Source organism: Lemur catta, chromosome 2, assembly GCF_020740605.2.
Source record: "Lemur catta isolate mLemCat1 chromosome 2, mLemCat1.pri, whole genome shotgun sequence".
In the NCBI taxonomy this organism is placed as follows: domain Eukaryota; kingdom Metazoa; phylum Chordata; class Mammalia; order Primates; family Lemuridae; genus Lemur; species Lemur catta.
In genome coordinates this window covers 65,226,950-65,250,542 of record NC_059129.1, presented here as the reverse complement: position 1 = coordinate 65,250,542, position 23,593 = coordinate 65,226,950, and the positions used below count along the sequence as shown (strand labels likewise).

The window sequence follows — 23,593 nt, the reverse complement described above, 5'->3', positions numbered from 1 at the left end:
CTTTGTCAGAATGGTGCACTATGGGCCGGGCGCGGTGGCTCACACCTGTAATCCTAGCCCTCTGGGAGGCCGAGGCGGGTGGATCGCTCGAGGTCAGGAGTTCGAGACCAGCCTGAGCGAGACCCCGTCTCTACTAAAAATAGAAATAAAAAAACTATCTGGACAACTAAAAATATATATGGAAGAAATTAGCCGGGCATGGTGGCGCATGCCTGTAGTCCCAGCTACTCGGGAGGCTGAGGCACTAGGATCGCTTAAGCCCAGGAGTTTGAGGTTGCTGTGAGCTAGGCTGATGCCATGGCACTCACTGTAGCCCAGGCAACAAAGTGAGACTCTGTCTCAAAAAAAAAAAAAAAAGCAAAAGAAAAAAAAAGAATGGTGCACTATGGAACTATGACCTGCAAAGTAGCATGCCAATGTAAGATATCTTTACTATTTTTCTTATGTAGTATAATTGCTCAGCAAGGAGAAATATGTGTCCTGTATTGTTTGTTGTGTGGAGCTTTATGCGTATTTAACTTAGCAAGAACTAAAATCAAAACATTTAATGCATTCAGGGAAAGGGACCCAAACTGAAAGACTGCATGTGGATATATATGGAATGAGTATCAATAAAATATTCTATTCTTTTTAAAGAAACTTTAAAGATTTTAACTTTAAAACTTAAGAATTTGTGTCTGGCTCTTAAGACAATTAAAAAAAATCTTGTTCTGCATTTTGTGAAATACCAATGCTTAGTGTTATAGAACGATACTATCCAAAAGGGCATTTTTTGAGTAATGGTTTCAACAAATTTATTCCACACCCTATTCTTACCATCACTTTGGGCTCATTTTTCTCATTCTTCTTCATTTTGCCCTATTTCATATTTAAATGAATGTAAATGGTATTCTTAACATATACATACTAAGTCTGGTAAAGAACACATTGTAATATGTCCTTTGTATGCCATTAATACCTAAAAATCTACCTAAAAACAAGGTGTAAGCATGTGAAATACAGTAACATTGGCTGTGATGATCTTTGGTTTTAATAATGGAAGACTTCAATGAAGTCTCATGTACAGCTCCCAAATGCAAGTAAATAAAATGATAATGGCTAATATTTATCAAGCTCTTATTATGTGTCAAATACGATACTAAGTGCTTTGGATAACTTGACTCATTTAATGCTCACAACAGTTTTATGAGGATATTATCCCCATTTTACAAGTAAGCAATGTGACACAGAAAACTTAAGTAAACTAATTAAATTAACTAGATTATGTTCAGGAATTAGATCAATTTCCAGTACATAAAAAATGATTAGAAAGCAATAGCTATCATCATGCTCGTTGTCAAGTGTCACACAGCTAACAAGTGGCAGATACGATACTATACCAGGAAGCCTATGTTCTTAAGAATATACTAGGATGAGCTTCACAAGATTTGATTCCCACTTTAGGGTGAATGGACGAGAAGGAACAGCAGAAGCCCACAAAGCTTAAGTGACTTGTCCATGGCTGGGTAATATATAAAGAAAAGGTTCTGCAGGCTTTACAAGAAGCATGGTGCCAGCATCTGCTTCTGGTGAGGGCCTCAGGAGGCTTTTACTCATGGGGGAAGGCAAAGTGCCAGTGGGTGTGTCACCTGGTGAAAGGGAGTGAGAGAGAGGGGGGAGGTCCTATGTTCTTTTAAACAACTCTCTCTTGTGTGAACTCACTCATTACCATGGGTAGGGGATCAAACCATTCATGAGGGAATTGCCCTGATAACCCAAACACCTCCCACTACACTCCACCTTTAACATTGGGGATCAAATTTCAATATGAGGTTTGGCAGGGACAAATATCTGAGCTATATCAGTGGCTTTATGTTATGACTGAAAGGGAGTACACCTGAATATGTAACATAGGAACTAACTGACAGGAGTTCATAGAAGTGAAATTTCTGTGAGTTACTCTGTACAGCTCCATTGGAAAAAGAAACTGTGAGCCAAGCCTTGAAGTGGTTGGAATTTGGATAAGCAGACAGGAAATGGGGACAGGTTGGGTATCAGTTTCACAATTTCAGTAGGTTCAGGGCATTGAAATGAATGAATAATAATTACAATAGTTAATTGTCTTATGGTTACTCTTATTGAAAACAAATGCTTGCATTATATTTAAATAAAATTTAGCTATCACCATTTCTATTTCAGTCATCAAAGAAAAATTGCTTGTATAGGTCCTTAATATTATTTGCACGTTATTCAGGGGGATTTGTCACAAAGAATCTGACATAGTCTTTCATGCCTTCAATAAAAAGGAAAATATTATTCCATATTCAAGAACAACTTTCCACTCCTTAAATGCTTTTGGAATTAGACTAGTATTCACTAAACTATTATTTGCTGGCCTTGAGTCAGGGAAATCCATTATTCATGACATGTGTTTTGCTAGCATTATTGTTCACACGTAAGGTTGCCATCTTATCATTTAAGCTCTGTCTTGTAAGAAATTATCCATTTTATTTTTCTATGATAAAAAAACACGGGTTTAGGGAATAATTTCCTCTTCTACTTTTTTAGTCACTGGGCTAGGAACATAGGCCATAAAGATGAGTAAAATAAACTTCCTGCTCAAAGATTCCAGAATAGAGATAGACAGATGTGAGGTGTTATAATATCAAAACAACGTGATAATTACTGCCAGAGAGCTATGCACAAAATGCTAATCCTTATAATGTCATCATTTGATAGATTTAGTTTTGTTTAAAAAAATAAGGAAACCGAGGCTAATTAATTTGCTTAAGATCATGTAGCTAGCAGGTGACAAAGATACTTTTAGCAACCAGATTTAACTCCATAAACTACAAACAGAACTCAAAGAAAGTTTGCATTAGCAAGGATTGTTGGATTACTAATATTATTAATGCAGCATAATAATTTGAAAGTGGCATTTTTATCATTTGCCTGTTTCTGAGATGGATTTGAGACTGCTTATAATAAAATTAAGTACAAAATAAAAATAAAATGTTATTGCAGGATAAAACAAACAAAAAAGTTGTAAGGATAATGAGAATAAAAAGTTACACAAGAAATCCCTATGAGAAGAGTTAGAGCTATTTGAAGACAGACTTAGCTTTGAGCTTGCTACAAGCAGGCAAGGCAAATTGCCCGCACTCCTGGAAAATATTTGATATAAAGACAAATTTCTAAATGGTATTTTTAAGCAAAGGATGGTTCCTGTTTTTATCATTTTTGTTTACATTATTAAATGTATGGCCACACTGAAGACTCCTCAATTTTTAAATTCTTTATTCCTATTGCTTTCTGTTATGTATTTATAATATATATTACATTAGCTCTTTGAATTCCTGTTTCTTTATTTGAAAAGTGGTATAATCATGTGCACGCACTCTGTCTCTCTGTCTCTCTCGCGCGCTCTCGCTCTCTCTCTCTCTCTCTCTCTCTATATATATATATATGCATGCCAAGGAGTAACATTGGTGTTTCTTAACCCATTTTTTTGATGCTGAAATTTGAAAATTTATATTTTTCTCGTAAGTATCAATAAAGCAAAATTTGTGCTAAATCTTTTCCTCATACTTTTGTTAACATTAAGGTTTTATTTCATGATGAAGTATTATAGTATATTTGTCTTTTTATTCTGGGCTTAGATTTTTTTTTTTTTTTTTTTTTTTTTGGAGACAGAGTCTCGCTCTGTTGCCCAGGCTAGAGTGAGTGCCGTGGCGGCAGCCTAGCTCACAGCAACCTCAAACTCCTGGGCTTAAGCAATCCTACTGCCTCAGCCTCCTGAGTAGCTGGGACTACAGGCATGCGCCACCATGCCCGGCTAATTTTTTCTGTATATACTTTTTCTTAGTTGTCCAGATAATTTATTTCTATTTCTAGTAGAGACGGGGTCTCGCTCAGGCTGGTCTCGAACTCCTGACCTGGGGTGATCCACCTGCCTCGGCCTCCCAGAGGGCTAGGATTACAGGCGTGAGCCACTGTGCCCGGCTGGGGCTTAGATTTTTGAAGTGTTGGAAACTTACTGTATTATAGTATACATGCTGATCTCTCAAATTTCATGTGGGAGATCCTAAGACAAAGATGAAAATTATTCTACTATGCTATATTCTTTCATTCTATTAACTCTGATGATTCAAGGTGTGGTTCTGTATTCAGACAGAAAGAGCAGAAAATACTTTTACTTAGAAATTAAAAGGGTATGATTTGAGGATGGAGCGAGCAGGATTACCTTTGCTTGGGTTATATTATGTAAATGTAAGTTGTTTGTGTTCCTTTTATAATGAGGAGTTATAATCATCATGTAGTCAAGCATCATTTGTATTGTAGTTAAAGTTCCTTTTGAAAATGTCCATAAATAAATGTTAGGATTTTTTACAACCTCTTATTGACTTTGGTTTTAAATGAGCATAAATTTGAAAACACTGAATGCATCATTATCTGTTGTTATATTTAAAGGTCATTCTCATTTTATTGACAAAGACTTGTTTTCTTCCCAAATTGTATGTTCTTCATTTAAATATGTTCTAAAATTATAGCTTGCATATAAATTTCCTTTAATATTGCATTGAAAAAGTTATTTTTGAAATCTTCACAATAACTAAATGTATCTTGATTCTTTAAAATTTTTCTAGAACTAGGAATTTCTAGTTCATACATATTTTCAGTTTGTCTCTCCTTTTCTTTGAATTTTAGGAATGTAAGTACCTGGAAGAGCATGTATTTCACTCACCGCCCCAAATTAGGCCTAAAGAGTTTCACATAATTAAACGTGTAAGAACATGTTTAGTGTAATTTCTGTATTTTCATTTTGGTTGAGATCCATTGCTAGAGAGGTGATGTGCTTCTTTGTGGGTGTCCTTTGAGTCTGATTTTTCGTATTTCCAGAGTTCTCGTGCTGATTCTTTTTCATCTCATACAGCTGCCACTTCTTGTTTTTGGATTTTCTTTTGTTTAGATGGGGCTTTTGCCCCAGCCCCTCACTCTTAAGGGTGAGTCTGTAAGGGCATTTGGCTTTGTTTGTGGGTACTTTGATGGGGATCTAGGTTCCGGGTGGATGCCTTGGTTATAGATACCCTTAGTGTGGTGGTTTTCTCATTCTAGTTATTTGTAGGCTGTAGCTATGGTGTAATATGTCAGTAGGTAAATTTACTGTCTGTTGTTGACGAAAGATGGAGGTCTTTGAAATCCTTTTTCTTTCCCCCAGCCTTGTGGTCTTCTTATTAGTGTGAATTATATTGGAACACTCAGTTTAATCTCTGAGATAGTAGATGGTTCTTGTGGGTAAAAATCAACCACACCCTGGATGATTGAGTCAGTAAATGTCATAAAGGGCTGTACCAGTTTTCCTCCCTGCCAGCATGTGGCACTTTCTGGAAAGACCAGGCTGCAATATTGTTTTTTGTACCAGTGGCCAGCTCTAGCCCCTCAAGAGAAGTACTCAGATACCCCAGGTGGTGGGCAAGGTCCTGGAGCTCCCAGGGGACACCTTATTTTCCATCACAGTAGAGGTGGGCGGAGGAGCAAGGCAGGGTTGAGCTGAATGAGCCTGACTTTAGACTCCACAAAGGCACGGACAAAAGCTATCTTGGCTAGAGTACAGGGTACGCTTCCAGGCTGCTGGAGAAGGTCATCAGTTAGGGACTGAAGTGGCCTCACCGAGCCACGAAGTCTGCTTGTGGGGGAGGGACCATCTGGAATTCATAGTCTGGCTGTCAGGAGTAGGTGTTACTCCTCCCCCTCTTCCTCTGCCTTGTGGGTCTCCTTCTGGTGTTTGGCGGCAAGCAGAACCCCAAATTAGCTGAGCTCACTGGCAAAGCACAGAGAGCTCGGTGCTTACCTGCCCAAGATTCCAACTTGGGCCAAGAGCACAGCTTTCCTGTGGGGGGAGGGGTGCTCTGTGAGTGTGCTGAGTCTCAGACCCACACCACACTGTCCTTTCAGTTCTGTCCACATGGGCTCCCTCACCTCCCAACTTTAATTCACAAATCTCCCCTTTACACCCCCAAGCAACACAATTGAGTCCTCAGGGGTATGGGGTCTGGCCTGTGTGCCTGTCACCTGGTTCCTCAAATTTAATCCCTGGCCATGCCAGGGAGAATTGTGCTGGTCCCAAGTTGCCCGTGGTGTCCTCAACCAGGTTTAATGTTTCTCCAGTTCAGAGTATGCCCTGCTCTATTGGAGTAGCCAGGTGAGCAGTACCAGGGAGGGCTGGCGGACAGTGAGCTCACAGTCTGAGCATCCCTTGGTCCACTGCAGGTCTTTAAGTGGAAAAGTATGAACCCCACTTTCTGTGAAAGCTTGATGTAGTGTATGCACCAACATAGGGGAAACAGCCACTTCTCAGAGTCCCATCTCAGTTGTTCCTTGGGGCACCTGTATCACTTTCCAGCAGTGGGCGTGGGTGGGGTGGGGAGGAAAAGAGTCTGAATGGAGGAGATCTGGCACACAGGTTGTCTTTGTCTCTCTCCCTGGAAGGTAGCACACCCAGAATGCCCAAGCCCTGGTATAACACAGGTTATACCAGAAACACCCTAGCACCTGTGGCCGCTGCAGTCTGAGCCAGAGATGGGAAATGTTTGTGTGGGCACAAGTGACATGAAAACTGAAGGGCTGAAGCTCCCTGGGAAAGACAAAGGTGTACAATGAGTATAGAAGCAGTATGGTGCTTGCTGTCTCAGCTTGAGCATGTGGTGACAGGAAGCGACCCCAAGGGGGCTGGCACCTTGGTGCTTTGTTTTCAAGAAACTCCCAGTTTACCGGTGGCAGCAGCTTTTGGGCTCATGAGGGTAGAGAAGCTCTCTAGCAGTTCAGAATCCTGTTCATTACCAGAGGTGTGAGGGAGAGAGAAATGAAACCCCCACTTACCCTTTCCATGGGGCTCCAAGTTTCTCAGGGGCTGATCTCTGCCAATATCTTGCTGCTGCTTGTTCTGATCTGCAACTTCTTCCCATGGAATCTCTGGTAGGTTCTGGCACTTTCCCCTCAGAATTATACTTGAGCTATGTTTTTTTAAAAACTTTTCCTTCTGAGATGATCTGGCAACCAATGTTTCTAGTCAGCCATCTTTTCAGGTCACAGATCTATTCTTGACTTTTTCTACTTTTTTGATGTCTACATTTGCTGTTATAAACTTCCTTCTTAGCACTGCTTTTGCTGCATCCTACAGTTTTTAGTATGTTGTGTTTCCATTTTCATTTATTTCAAGGAATTTTTTTTTATTTTCATCTTAATTTCTTCATTGACCCAATGGGCATTCAGGAGCATGTTGTTTAATTTCCATAGTTTATGCAGTTTCCAGAGTTCCTCTTGGTATTTACTTCTAGTTTTATTGCATTGTGGTCTGAGAAGTTACTTGATATGATTTTGATTTTTTAAAATTTGTTGGAACTTGTTTTGTGGCCAAATGGTCTAACCTGGAGAATTTGCCATGTGCTAATAAAAAGAATGTATATTCTTCTGTTGTTGAATAGAATGTTCTATAAATGTTGGGTGCATTTGATCTCAAGTCTAATCTAAATTCAGTGTTCCTTTGTTGATATACTGTCTAGATTATTTGTGTAATGCTGAGAGTGGGGTGTTGAAGTCCCCACTGTTATTATATTACAGTGTATTTCTTTCTGTAGATATAGTAATATTTGATAGATGAATCAGCAGCAGCAGCAGTGTTGGGTGCGTATATATTTAGAATTGTTATATCCCCTTCCTGGATAGTTCCCTTTATCAATATTTAATGACTTTCTCTTTTTTTACTGTTCTTAACTTAAAGTCTGTTTTATCTGATATAAGTCTAGCTACTCCTACTCAGTTTGGGTTTACATTTACATAAAATATCTTTCTCCATCCTTTTACTTTCAATCTATATGTGTCTTTACTGGTAAGGTGAGTTTCTTGTAATCAGTGTATAGTTGGATCATGTCTTTAATGCAATCAGTCATTCTTTGCCTTTTAAGAGGAGAATGTAATTTGTTTATGTTCAAGGTTATTGATATGTGAGGCTTTGTTCCTGACATATTGTTAATTACTTTCTGATTGTTTCATATATTCCTGGTTCCTTTCTTTTTTTCTTGTAGTATGTTGGTGTGGTTTGGTGGATTTCTTTAGTGGTACCATTTGAGTCTTTTCTCTTCCTCCTTGTATGATTGTTTTACCAGTGAGTTTTATACTTTTGAGTATTTTCATGAGATAAATGCTGTCTTTTTGCTTCCAGCTTTAGGATTCCCTTGAGAATTTCATGTCAGGCTTTTCTAGTGGTAGTGAATTCCCTCAGCATTTGCTTGTCTGGGAATGGTGATTTTTTTCCTTCATTCATCAAGGATAATTTGGCTGGATATAGTATTCTTGGGTGTCAGGTTTTTCTTTCAGCACTTTCAATCTATCGTTCCATTCTCCTTTGGCCTGTAAAGTTTCTGCTGAGAAATCTGGTGTTAGTCTGATGGGTTTCCTTTATAAGTGACTAGATACTTTCTCTATCTGTTTTTAGGTTTTGCTCTTTAACTTTGACTTTATACAGTCTGATTATAATGTGCTGTGGGCTAGACTTTTTGCATTGTACCTTGAGGATTGTTGAGTCTCCTGTATCTAATATCTAAATCTCTTTCTATACTTGAGAATTTTACATCTATTATTTTCTTACATAGATTTTCTAATCCTTTGTTTTTTCACCCTTGGGGATACTGATATTTTGTAAATTCCATGGCTTTATGTTGTCCCCAGTATCAGGAAGGCTTTGCTTATTCTTTTTTCTTCATTTTGGTCTGAATGGATTATTTCAAAAGATCTGTCTTCTGCTTCTGAGATTATTTCTTTTTCCTGATGTAGTCTATTGTTGAAACTTTGAAATGTATTTTGTATTTCCTTCAATGAATTCTTCAGTCCAGAATTTCTATTTTTTTTATATCAATCTCTTTGGCTATATGCTATTGTTTCATTCACATACTGAATTGTTTTTCTCATTTCTTTGTATTGTTTTTCAGCATCCTCTTATATGTCACTGAGCTCCTTAAAAATCAATATTTTGAATTCTTTATCTGAAATTTCAAAAATTTATTTTTGACTAAGATCCAGGACTGAAGAATTATTGGGTTCCTGTGAAGGAGTCATATTTCCTTGCTCTTTTTTGTTTCCTGTGTCCTTATGTTGATATATGCACATTTTGTGAGACAGTCACTTCTTCATATTTTTTAATTTACTATCATATTGGAGGAATTTTTCATGAAGTTGTATCTTGGTGTTGATTTGGGAGGGTACTTTGGCTTTGATTCTGGGAACATGCAGTAATGTAGTCTCTGGTATCTTTGCCTGTAAATAGCATTTATGGTGTCTGTGATTTCCTTAGTGTATTAGGGTGTGGCCATTCATGGAGGCTGTGGTGAAGTTGTGCTGGGGACTGTTATGCCAAGTGAGCCTGTCTTCAGGACCCAGTGGTGGCAGCAATGGGCTGAGCATGCCTATCTTTTTGCCCCAGGACAGTTCACAGGGGCACTTGTGTTGGTGGTTACCAGCAGGTTGGTTATTGGGCCTCCAGGTGGCTGGTTCTGATGCTGTTAGTGGCAGTGGTGGCAGGAAGGTGGGTTCTCAGGCCCTTGAACAGCTGGCCTGGTGTGGATGGTGGGAGTAGCAATGGCAGGAAGATTCTCTGGGTCCCTAGTGGTGTACAGTAATGTTGGCAATGGCTGCAATGGCTGGACATGCCAGGTGGCACTGGCAGTTGGGTGTCAGCTGAGGTGGCAGTGGCTCAGAGTTTAGTCCCAACCTCAGTCATCTGGGAGGAGTGCTCAGATACCCAAGGTGGTGGATTGGGTTGGGCAGTCCCCCGGACCCCAGGCTGTATGCTTGTTCTTGGAGTGATGAGCAAAGCCAAGTTGCACGGGATTGTTCTCAGGCCACCCAGTGATGAGAGTATACAACAGCCATGCTGGGTGGGGGTTGTGTGATCCTCAGGGCTTAGGCCTAGTGTGCATGTGAGGGGTGATAGCACTCCTCGTGCTGAGGCCTCACCACTGGAGAGGGTAGGGCTGCCCTCAGTGGCCACAGCCTGGGCTGGCGTATGGGGAATGCACATCCCCTTCACACCCCAGGCCTGGCAGGGCACATCTTCCTACCCTGACTGAAGGAGCTCACGCCCAGCTTTTGACCCATTCCCAGTGACAACTTGCACCTTTCTTGGTCCCTGTCTCATGTTCTGGCAGTACTTGCTTTCTGGCACCAGCTGCTGCTGCCCATGCTCTGCTCATTTCCTAGACCCGGCTGTGGGAATGCTCCCAGCTTGCTACCCTGTCCCAGCAGCATTAGCTGAATTCCCATAATCCCCTAGTCTTAGCGCTGCTGGGTCCCAGGACAGCATGTGGTTTACCAGAGTCTGGTTGTGAAAATGACACCATGCTGTAGCTGCTTAGGTCTCAGAAAGTATCAGTATTTGGGAATCAGTGCAGGCTCCCTCCTTGGAGCAATTCCTTCCCATTGGAACTTCCCATAGCAGCTTCCTATGTTAGTTGCAGGGGTTGGGAGAGTTGAGGGCTTCTCCTGCAGCCAGGATTGCATGATTCCATGGTGGTGGTATAGGCCACTGGAATTCTCTCTCTTACCCCTTCCCCATGTTGGGGAGTCACTCCCAGCTGCCTCCCAGCCAATTCTTGCCAGGGAGGTCACCTCTCCTCATTTTCCTTCCCCACTTTTGGTGTCCTTTGTCACTTCTCTATTGAATTCCAGCATTTTTTCTTCGATAATGCACTTGAAGTGTGACTTGCCATACTCTGCTCTGGTTCTTCTGAGTGGAGGAGGCAGGTGTGCTATTTTCATTCAGCTACATTTCTTGATGGAAAAGTTATTAGAATTAATCATGGGTTGACCAAATTGCAAATGTCTAAAAAAGCCTAAGGTAGTACTTTTGTGGAGAGCAAATAATATCTGACAAATTCTATTTCCTTTTGAACAAGGGAGAAGCCATACATATAATAGTTTGGGAATTGAGTCAGCTTCTTCAGTGTCCCACATCACAATTGCCTCAGCAAGCTAAAAAATGTGACATTGGGTAGGTGCATGGACCCAAAAGGTAGTGATCAAAAGTTCATTGTTAGTATCAGAAGGCATAAGGAATATTGTTTCTTTGCAGTTATCATAGTTCTGGTTCTAATAATTACATTAATGTAAGGGATTGAAAGTTTGGAATCAAGAGTGTTTCTCAGTGTAGAAAGACAGTCAAAGTGGCTTGTTAATACTTTGGAGTAGGAATGTGATCCCATCATACTAAGCAGGAATTATAGACATATAACTTATTTTCAAACAATTCAGTTTATTTTAAGTTATTTGTCCTTACAGAAATTATACCATATAACTCAAAAAAACGATTATAAATGACTTGTACCAACTATGTACTGTACCTTTTATTCAGACATTATCTGGGGAAACAATGTAATATTACTTCAAAAAGATTGTTTTAGATGCCACACAGCCCAAATACATAGTATGCTAAAAGTTTACTGCCTGGGATGTTAGAGGGATTTTTCTAGAAGCTATGTGAAATCATTTTGGGAAAGATGTTATTTAAAAATAGAATAACAAAACCCAGCACTATTAGATACAATATATTATTTCTCTTATCTTTGGAAGTAACAGACCTTTTAAAAATAATTGTTTTAAGTTGCACTATAAATTAATTTGTATTAAAAATTTTCATACTTAATAACTATCATCACCTTTTATCTACTCCAAAATAACAGAAACAGAATGATTTTGTTCCATCCATAACAAAAGTAAAAAACTATCACATTCATATCTCAATTTAGTTAGTGTTTTGAAGTAGTACAATTGACCAAGAATAAAGAAAGAAGAAATATTTACTGATGATTTTATGGTAATAATAACTATCAAGTACACATAAAAAAAGTTATTACAAATAATTTTTAGTAATCCTCCGAAACATTTAGTTTACATTGTGAGTTTTATGAAGTGACCTTAGTTGTAACTGCACATTCTTCTAACATTTCATTGCTACTTTCTTAGCCCAAGTCAGCATCATTTCTCAGCTAGACAAATGTAATTTGCTTTTCTTGTTTGCTTGCCCTCTACTATGACTGGTTTTGCATACTACATATGATGTTATCTTTACAAATAAAAACCAAATATTGCTGCTTTCCTCCCCGCCCGCAAGCCATCAGTGGTTTACCCTTACATTCACAATAAAAAACAGAAAACCTCATGTATCTCCTCAAGTTCTTACATAATCCGTCCCATAACCACCCATCAAGCCTTTTTTCTACATTCACTTCTTCAGCCACATAGGCTTTTCTTGCTTCTTACTATTCCAAGAGCAAGTCAAGCTTGTTTCATCAGACTGTTATACTCTACTTCTCAATCTTCCCATGGCTAATCTTTCTCATTATTCAGGACTTTGCTGAGATATCACCCTGCTAATTTAAAGTTATAGCCATACCTCTCGACTCTACTCTCCTTTATATTCTTAATAGCTATATTGTATTTATTCTGTGCTTCCACCCGTAAATATGTTTGTGCATATATATTCATTTTCTCATTGTTCATTATCCACATTAGAATATAGATGCCATAAAAGCAGAGACATTTTATTGTTTTCTGTTATATCTCCAGTACCCATAGCAGAGGTTTAAAAATATTTATGGAATAAGTTAATTTAAAAATGAAGAAATGGGTAAATAGTATACATGTGCTCAATGGGCACGCTTGTAGCTCTGACTTGGGTGGTGGAGGGGCAATGTATGAAACCAAAATGTTTGCACCCACATAATATTCTGAAATAAAAATAAATATATAAATAAATAAATTAGACAAAACTTTAAAAAAATTAAATCTAAGACACCTCTGGTCACAAGCATTTTGGATAAAGTACATTCAACTTATTTTATTAAAAAATAAAAAATAAAATTTTATCTAAAAAATATTTGTTTTGTTATATTCTTGTAGGTCAAAACTAATAATTCCTCTCAAGCATCTATAAAGATAATTTCGTATAGATGCGTATGAATGATAACATTAATAGATTTCAGCCTTTATATGACTTTTCTGTGACCCCCTTTTAATTACTTTAAAGTTTGGCTCGAATATAAAATATGCAGTTTCTCTTTGCTATTTATTTTAGATAACTGGATGATTACCATTTCTAATTATTTTTATTTTTTTAGGAATAATTCTAAATAAAAATAAAACGCATAACCTTAAAATATGTTTTGTTCTATTCATTGCTCCTGGGACAGTTATGTTTATTTAGATATTAATATTTTAAATAGTCAAAGGACATAGTCTTCCTCATATTTGGTTTGCAGATATTAAAAAATAATTAAATCACCATTTGTATCCCAGAAGACACTATCACATTTTCCATTATCACTTTTTAATTTTAGTAGACAGAGGTCATCTTATTAATACATACTGTAGCAGCTTTCATGTAGCTGTTAGAAAGATGCTGTTTCAGGCTTTTTAATCAAGAATCTTCAAAATCTTATTTGAGAAGAGGAGTAATATGGACAATCAGCATATTTCTCATTTCACTTATTTTTTTCTTGTGATTTTTTTTCAGAAATTGAAAAATTTCAAGGTTCTGATGGAAAAAAGGAAGATGAAGAAAAAAAATACCTTGATGTCATCAGCAACAAAAACATAAAGCTGTCAGAAAGAGTACTGATTCCTGTCAAACAATATCCAAAGGTACCAGAATATATACTTTGTTGTCATAGAATTAAGGAAAAAATGATAAAAGTAAGATGGTTTTATTCATTGTGGTTTATAAAACAAATAGGTAAAGCTTCATTATGTAAGTATACAGAAATATATGATATTTACGTAGTGAAAGAAAAACTCTTTGCAAGTACAATGATGAGGGAAATTTTCAAGTGAAGGCTATAGTATTTTTGTTCTGTGAATACAGGAAACACAATTAGATATTTTAATCATTTGTTTCATGTATAAATGATACACCAGTTTATCCAAACATGCACACGCACTTGATTATGTTTTGGTTCATATTAAAATGTATATTCTTATTATAAAAGGAAGTAGAATTAATGATTATAAATATATAACACTTGCCAATCAGCAGAGAATTATTATATCTAGGAAAGCAATGTGGTGTTTATTAGACTCTTGGATTATAATGTCTGGCCTTATATATTCAAAGTTTGTTTATAAAAATAATTATGATATTGTTCTTAGTGTACTAACATCTCTACTTTTTTGCTAGTAGAGCATTGGTTATAAAATCATGGTTTCATCAATTATATTCATAAATTTCGATGGGTAAAAAGACTTTCTTTTTTTTCAAATAAATGAAAGAAGCTAAAATGGAAACTCAAAAATTCAGCCTTATAATTTACTTCATAAAGAGTGAATCTGAAGCAAGGACCATGTAATTATCTTAATAATAAAGATTACAGAAATGAATGCTCTAGTTTACCAGTTGTCTTCCAATGTGATAAATTCTAGTAAATATAATTAACTAGAATGTTTTGCTTATAATTATTTCAAGCATGGATAAAATTGTGACAACCCAGCAAATTTTCAGATGAGGTTTTCTGGGCATGCCATTTTTTTGTTTGTTCTGAGTTAGACATACTCTATTGTAAGAAAGATGCGTTTAATAGGTATATGTTTTTGAAACAAACTTTATTTGATTTAATTTATAATTATGTTCTTACAAATATTAAATTGAGAAGTCATAGAAATGTACATGAAAACCTTACATACTGATGAAATATGGTAGAAATATCTTGGAGTATTAAGAAAAATGTGTCCTTTTTATGGCATTTGATTAATTAACCAGTTATCATATTGAATAGAAGATTATTTCCCTAAACCATAAATTTAAATATGATATAACTTGATATTGTTTCTCAGATTAACGCTTGTTTATTCTTTGGACGTGGGAATTCCAATGAGAGACACAGTGTCTGCTTCTGTGTAAATTGCAGCTCTATAGTCTCTAACCAGGTATGGAAGGCATGTAGTTCTGACTGCTCTTCAGTTTCTAGTATGAGTGGTTTTATACTGAGTATTACTAGAGTCTGTATTTGATTCAGAATGATGAATATTGAAATAAGCATATTCTATGGTGTCAATTTTTTAAATTTATTTTTATTGATGTATAATTAAATGTACATAGTTTTAGGGTATTTGTGATAATACAGTCATATAATTTTCAGTGATAAAATCAGCATACTTGAGATATTCATCGCTTTTAATATTTGTCTTTTTCTTTATGGTAGAAACATTCAAATTATTCTCTTCTAGCTATTTTGAAATGTACACTAGATTATTGTAAACTATAGTCACCCTATCAAGAAATAAGACTAGGTTTTATTTCTTCTATCTGACTGTGTATTTGTACCGATTAATCAACTTCTCTTCATTTCCTCCCATACTTTCAAGCTTCTGATAGCAACTAATCTATTCTCTATCTTCATGAGATCCACTTTTTAGTTCCAACATATGAGTGAGAAAATGCCATATTTGTCTTTCTGTACTTTGTTTATTTCAGTTAACATAATAGCCTCCAGTTCCATCCATTTTGCTACAAATGACAGAACTGCATTCTTTTTGTCACTGAATTATATTCTATTGTGTTTGTATGCCCCATTTTCTTTATCCATTCATCTGTTGATGGACACTTAGGTTGATTCCATATCTTAGCTATTGTGAATAGTGCTGCAATAGATATGGGCATGCAGATACCTCTTTGATATACTGATTTCCTTTCTTTTGGATATATACCCAGCAGTGGAATTGGTGGATCATATGGTATTTCTATTTTTAGTTTTTTGAGGAACGTCTATATGGTTTTCCATAGTGGTTGTACTAATTTACCTTTCCACAAATAGTGTATGAGTGTTCCCCTTTTTCCACATCCTCTTCAGCATCTGTTATTGCCTGCCTTCTTGAGAAAACAACAACAAAACAACAACAAAAAACATTTTAACTGGAGTGAGATGCTATCTCTTTGTAGGTTTTTTTTTTTTTTTTTGTATTTCTCTGATGATTAGTGATGTTGAGCATTTTTCATATACCTGTTAGGCATTTGTATGTCTTCTTTTGAGAAATGTCTATTTGGATCTTTTGCCCATTTTTAAATTGCATTATTATTTTTTTTGTTGTTATTGATTTGTTTGAGCTCTTTATATATTCTGGTTATTATTTGCTTATCATATGGGTAGTTTGCAGATACTTTCTCCCACTTTGTGGGTTTTCTCTTCACTTTGTTGTGTGTTCTTTTGCTGTGCAGAAATTTTTTTTGCTTGATGTAATTCCATTTGTGAATTTTTGATTTGGCTCCATGTGCTTTTGAGGTCTTATACAGAAAATCTTTGGCCAGATCAATGTTCTAGACCATTTGTCAATGTTTTTTCTCTAGTTGATTCACATTTTCAGGTCTTAAATTTAAGTCTTTAATCCATTTTGATTTGACTTTTGTCTGTGGTGAGAGATAAGGGTGCAACTTTATTCTTCTCCATATAGTTATCCAGTTTTACAAGCACTATTTATTGTATAGTCTCTCTTTTCCCCATTGTATGTTCTTGGTGTCTTTGTTGAAGATGAGTTGGTTGTAAATTTGTGGGTTTGTATCTGAGTTTTATGTTCCCTTCCATTGGTCTATGTGTCTGTTTTTATGCCAGTGCCATACCGATGTGGTTACTACACATTTGTAGTAAATTAAGTCAGGTAGTGTGATGCCTCCAGTTTTGTTCTTTTTGCTCAGGATTGCTTTGACTGTTCAGGATCTTTTGTGGTTCTACATAAATTTTTGGATTTTTTTTCTATTTCTTTGAAGAATGTCATTGGTATTTTGATATAGATTACATTGAATCTGATAATTGATTTAGTATGTCATTTAACAACATCAGCTCTTTCAATCCATAAGCATGGAATATCTTTCTCCTTTTTTGTCCTCTTAATTTTTCAGCAGTGTTTTATAGGTTTCTTTGTATAGTTTTTTCATTTCTTTGATTAAATTGTTTCCTAGGTATTTTATATTTTTGTGGCTATTGTAAATGGGATTGCTGTCTTGATTTCTTCTTCAGATTGTTCATTGTTGATGTATATAAAGGCTACTGATTTATGTATGTTGAATTTTTATACTGCAACTTTACAGAATTTGGTTTATCAGTTCTAACAGTTCTTTGGTGTACTCTAGGTTTTTCTAAGTATGAGATCGTGTCGTCTGCACACAAATCTAATTTGACTTCTTCCTTTCCAATTTGGATGCCATTTATTTCTTTGTCTTGCATAAATTCTGATGTCAGGACTTCCAGTATTATATTGAATAAAAGTGGTGAAAGTGGGCATCCTTGTCTTGTTTCAGATCTTAGAGGAAAGGCCATCAATTTTTCCCTGTTCAGTACAATGTTAGCTATGGGATTTTCACATATGACCTTTACTATTTTTCGGTATGATCCTTATACACGCACTTTGCTGAGAGTTTTTATCATAAAGGGATATTGAATATTTTCAAATGATTTTTCTGCATCTGCTGAGATAATCATATGGTTTTTGTTCTCGGTTCTGTTAATGTGATGTATCATGCTTAATAATTTGTTTATGTTGAAACATCATTGCATCCCTAGATGAATCTCACTTGATCATGGTGAATGATCTTGTTAATTTATTGTTGGATTTGGTTTGTTAGTATTTTGTTGAGGATTTTTGCATCTACTTTCATCAGTAATATTGGCCTGTAGTTTCTTTTTTGTTGTGTTCTTGTCTGGTTGTTTTTTCATGGTAATGCTGGCCTCGTAGAATTAGTTTAAAAGTATTCCTCCTTTTCAATTGTTTTGAAGCGTTTTAGTAAAATTGGTATTAATTCTTGTTTAAATGTTTGGTAGAATTCAGCAGTGAAGTCATTAGGTCCTGGGCTTTTCTTTGATGGGAGACTTTTTATTAGGATTTCAATCTTATGACTTGTTATTGATTTATTGAGGTTTTCTATTTCTTCATGGTTCAATCTTGATAAGTTCTATGTGTCCAGGAATTTATACATTTCTTCTAGGTTTTCCAATTTGTTGGCATATAGTTGTTCGTGATGGTCTATAATAATTCTTTATATTTCTGTGATCTCAGTTTTTATGTTACCTTTTTCATTTCTGATTTTTTAATATTTGTTTTTTTTTCTCTTTTTTTCTTAGTCTAGCTAATGGTTTGTCAATTTTATCTTTCTACTCCCACTGCTTCACTCAACTAGTCTTAAAAAACAAACAAAAAAAAAAAAAACAAAACCCAACTATTTTTTGCTAATTTTCTGTATTTTTTAGTCTCAATTTCATTTATTTCTGCTCTGATCTTTATTGTTTCTTTCATTCTACTAATTTGAATTTGATTTTTCTTCTTTTCTAGTTCCTTCAGTTGCATCATTAGATTGTTTATTTGAAGTCTTCCTACTTTTTTTATATAGGCATTTATTACTATAGATGACTTCTTAACATTGCTTTTTCTGTATCTCATAGATTTTGGTATGCTGTATTTCCATTTTCATTTGTTTCAAGAAATTTTTAAATATTCTTCTTAATTTCTTCATTGACCCTTTGGTTGTTCAGGAGAATGTTGTTTAATTTGCATGTGTTTGTGGAATTTCTGAGGTCTCTGTTTTTGTTGATTTCTAGTTTTAATTAATTATGATCAGAAAAGCTACTTGATCTCATTTCCACTTTTTTGAGTTTCTTTATACTTGTCTTATGGCCTAAAATATGATCTGTTCTGGAGAATGTTCCCTGTGCCGATGAAAAGAATGTGCATTCTGCAGCAGTTGGGTGAAATGTTCTATAAGTCTCAGTTAGGCCTATTAGGTCTAGGGTATGGTTTAACTTTGTTATTTTGCTTTTGATTTTCTGTCTGTGAGATCTTTCCATTACTGAGACTGGGGTGTTAAAGTCCCCTACTATCATTGTACTGCAGTCTGTCTCTCATTTAGATCTATTAATGTTTACTTTATATACTTGGGAATTCCAGGGTTGGTGCATTGATATTTATAATATTTACATGCTCTTGCTGAATTGTACCTTTATCATTATATAACAACATTCTTTTTCTCTTTTTATAGTCTTTGATTTATAGTCTATTTCTGTGATATAAGTATAGCTAATCCTGCTCTTTTTTTGGGTTCCAGTTGCATGGAGTATCTTTTCCCACCTCTTCATTTTCAGTCTATGCGTGTCTTTATAGGTGAGTGTTTTTCTTGCAGGTAGCATATAGTTGGATCTTGTTTATCTGTTCACCAACTCTGTGCCTCAGAATTGGAAAATTGAGTCCATTTACATTCATTGTTATTACTGATAAGTAGATATGTACTACTGCCATTTTGTTGCTTGCTTTCTGATTGTTTTGTAACTTCATTTTCTTTCTTTCTTTCTGTTTCTTTTTTTCTTTCCTTTTTTTCTTTCTATTTCTTTATGGTTAGATGATTCTCTCTAGTAGTATGTTTAAATTTGTTGCTTTTTATTTTAAATGAATCTGTTATATGTTTTTGCATTGTGGCTACCTAGAGGCTTACAGAAAATATCTTATAACAAGTTATTTTGAAGAGACAACAGCTTATCTTAGATGACAAAGAAAAAATAGAAACAAAGAAAAAGTGAAAAAATTCTATACTTTAACTCTATGCCCCCTACATTTTCACTTTTAGTTGTCTAAATTTACATAATTTTATATTACCTATTTCTTAAAACATTGCTGTTGCTATTACTATTTTTCATAGATGTCTCTTGGGCTTCATATTAGAGTTATGTGTGGATTTTACACCACAATTAGAGTATTTTGGGTTTTTTTTATGCAAAGACATAGATAAACATCCATGAGAAACAGCAGCAAATGGGGTACCATGATATCCTCAAATGGACAAAGTAAGGAACCAGTGACTGACCCTAACAAGATGGCATTATGTAAGTGCTCTGACCAATAATTCAAAACTGCAGTTTTAAGGGAACTCAGTGATTTTTCAAGATAACACAGAAAAGCAACTCAGAAATTTATCTGATAAATTAAACAAAGAGATTGAAATAATAGTAAAAAAATCAAACAGAAATCTTGGAACTAAGAATTTCACTTGCTGAGCTGAAAAATTTATTAGAGGCTCTAAACAGCAAAATGGATCAAGTAGAGGAAAGAATCAGTGACCTCAAAGACAGGCTATTTGAAAATACTGTCAGAGGAGAAAAAAGAAAACAATATTGCAAATAAAAGCAATGAAGTTTGCCTACAAGATATATTACAGAAAATTACCTGTAAAGACTAAATCTAAGACTTGTTAATGTTCAAGAGAAAACTGAGCAAGAGCAAGGGTAGAAAGCTTATTCAAAGAAATAATAACAGAAAACTTTTCAAAACTTGAGAAAGATGTAAATATCCAGTTAGGGGAAGATCAGAGAACACCAAACAGATTCAACTCAGTTAAGACTACCCCAAGGCATGTAATACTCAAACTCTCAAAGGTCAAGGACAAAGAGAGGGTTTCTAAAAGCAGCAAGTGAAAAGAAGCAAATAACGTATAAAGTAGCTCCAGTTAATCTGGCAACAGACTTCTCAACAGAATTCCTATAGACCAGGAGGGGGTGGAACAATATTTTCAAAATGCTGAAAGAAAAAAAAAAAAAACTGTCATCCACAAATACAATATCCTGCATACATATCCTTCAATTATGAAGGAAAGATAAAGTCTTTCCCAAACAGAAGCTGAGAGAATTCACCACCTCCAGACCCAGCTTGTAAGAAATACTGATGGGATTTCTTCAGTCTGAAAGAAAAAAACACTAATGTGGAAAAAAATGAAAGATATAAAACCCAATGGTAATATTGAGTATATGGTGTCAAAATTTTTTGCAAGGTTTTGTTTCATAATTGTAAGAAGATGCTCAAGCAACAAAACTGCTTAGTCTCATTACAGTAAATCACGGATCGTTAGCAAATCGTTGTAGCTCTTAGAATTTTTAAAATCATAGAATGCTTAGGCTAGGAATAATCTTGGAAATCGCATATTAATATAAAACTTATTTTACAGATGATGTAACTGGAAGATAATGAATTGCTCAAGGTCATATCTTTCTTATGGATAGAGATCTTTAGTGCAGTTATTATAGATTCTTCATTTTTTGTAAATCATTACATTTTTAACTGGACTGATCATGCTCACATATTTGTATTAGTTTTTCATGTAAAAAATTGGAAGAATGTGAAAAATGATAGCTCATAATGATTAATGTAACAGTTGTGTGGAAGACTCTCAGATAACAATTCATGCTTCAGAAAATTTGGCATTTATTTAATTGATGAATAGCCTGCCAGATCTCTTAATTTTTTAAACGAATGTTCATTTCATCTAATTATCACACATTAGAGAACTTTAGAGCCCTTTTACGAAAAAAGAGTGGCATTCTGAAAAACAGACCAACATTACCTGTCAATGTTGACCTACTTTGGTTTTTTTGTGTATTTTTATACAGTAGAATTATAATTTTTTGAAAATAAACCATATTTTAGGATCTTTATAATCTTTTGAAACCAAACCATATTTTATTTGAAAAATGTGATTCTCTCCTGCTGAGTGTTTATTGCCCACTTCTTAGAAAAATATTGGTGAGATAGAATTAAGATTATGATCCCTAAACCTGAGCTGTATTTGATGTACATTTATGAGCTGTAAAATGCATGATGTGGTGTGATACTATGAGCTGTTGAACAGAACACAACAGTATTTATGGATTTAAAGTTTAATCTTCTATAATAAAAAGTGTTTTAGCCCTCAAGGGGGACAGTAGAAAAGATGTGCTTTATACAACTAACTTTCTCTCAGAACCATCTCTCCCCTTGATACTTGCTGTCTGTTTGAACCAGTAATTAATGTGGTAATGACACAGTCCTTTCAAACACAGGCAATAAATAACTATGGGAATTCTTGGGGAAATGACCTTATCACAACTTTAATACATGACCTTTTTTGGATAGATTTTGTTTCAATTAGTCTCCAACTTCAAGTTAATTTGCTGACTTAGTTGAATACTACAAGGAATTGAAAGTTTAAGATTTTAAATTATAGAAACTATAAGAGTGCTGTTCAAGCACTTTAAGAATGATTCATCTAGCTCCAGTGCTTTATGTTTAATGATTTAATTTGAGGAAAATAGGCCATATCATTAAATTATTTTAATGAACAATTTTTCTTATTTGTTTTTATATTTTAATAAGATTAACAGAGTTGTATTTGAAATTCATGCTAAATGAATATATTTTAGCTGCTCTTGTCAACAAAAATAAAAAAATGGGTCACTGTGTCAGATGATTGGATATGTTAATTTACTTCATTATAGTAACTTTTTACTTTTTATTTGTATCCCGTAACATCATGTTGTATACCCTAAATAAGCACAATAAAATTTACCTTTTGAGAAAAGATTAGAGAAATAGAGGTTGTACATCTATTGTTTGTATTTTCAAAAGTTTCAGAATAAGAGTAATTATTTCTTTATGGTTAAGCCTCTAAAAAGGTAATATGGTCATCATGTTCCTCTCTGTTCCTAAGAGATTCACATAGAAGACCCTGGAGAACCATGCACTATCATTAACATTAGCTCTTTCTCTCCAAATCCATATATATTTCACAGTCCAATATACCATTTTTTTTTCAAATATTAACATCTTCAACTGTTATGCGTGTTATAGTCAGAATCATGTTATGGTTTCTATCAGGCAAGCAGTGAAGCAGTGGTCATGATTCATTGTTATTGCCTGTGCGTATGTAAACTTGGTCCTGGATTTTTGTATTATAGCAGTGTTGGTAGTTTGTTTGTAGTGTTGGAACTATGTGCACTGAGTTTAGTTGCAGTTCAAAATGTCTCCAAGATTATATTATGATTTAGTGGTGACATGCAAAGCTAGTACCATACCAAACAAACAAACAAAAAAACATAGCTTGGGGTACAAACTTGATATTAATGAAGACAGTTTTCTTCCTTGGAAGAATGATGAGAATTCCGTATTTTCTTGTGCTGCAACAAACAAGTGTCTTCTAGGGTCTAAGGTACTAAGCTATGCATAAGTGGCAGAAGCTGTGCTATGTTTTGTCGCTGCTAGGCAAGCAAAAGGAATGCCTAGCATAATTGTGGGTAAAATGAGAGTGCCTTAGAGACTGGAAAAGTGATGCTTCCACTTGTAAGAGGGTATCTACTTTTTGCTTGCTACTGTACCTATTTGTTCATCTGGGCAATTCAGCCTTTCAATACCTTTTAAGAATATCTTTTGATGTGTTTTCAGAATCCGCTGAAATACATCAGATTCTTTCTTCAATTAAATTTGCCCCAAGGCCAACTTTATATTTCTCGATTTGAGTTACTGCCAACTTTTTAAAGCAATATATTGCCAGGAGTGTAAATCTGGCCCAAATTTGGCCTTTTTAAAGATCAAACGCAGCCACATTCCCCTGTGCTGATTTTCAAATCAATTTCTTATGTAGATTAATGCAGAAAATTAAAGTTGCAAAATATGTTCAAAACTATCTTACTTGCTCTATATTTCTTCTTATTCTACTCATTTCCAGAGAGAAGGGCTGCGTTCTGTACCTGATAAGAAGTAGTCTCACCTATGGGTGCATCCTGCCATG

General features: G+C 35.3%; 1 protein-coding gene across 1 annotated transcript in view; it reads left to right on the top strand.

The window, feature by feature from the left end:
- Window positions 1–23,593, top strand: part of KHDRBS2 (KH RNA binding domain containing, signal transduction associated 2) — a 511,795-nt gene that overhangs the window by 80,495 nt on the left and 407,707 nt on the right. The window contains exon 2 of the mRNA XM_045542235.1: window positions 13,544–13,671. Within this exon, the coding sequence (XP_045398191.1) occupies window positions 13,544–13,671 (128 nt within the window). The remainder of the gene's footprint in view (window positions 1–13,543; window positions 13,672–23,593) is intronic.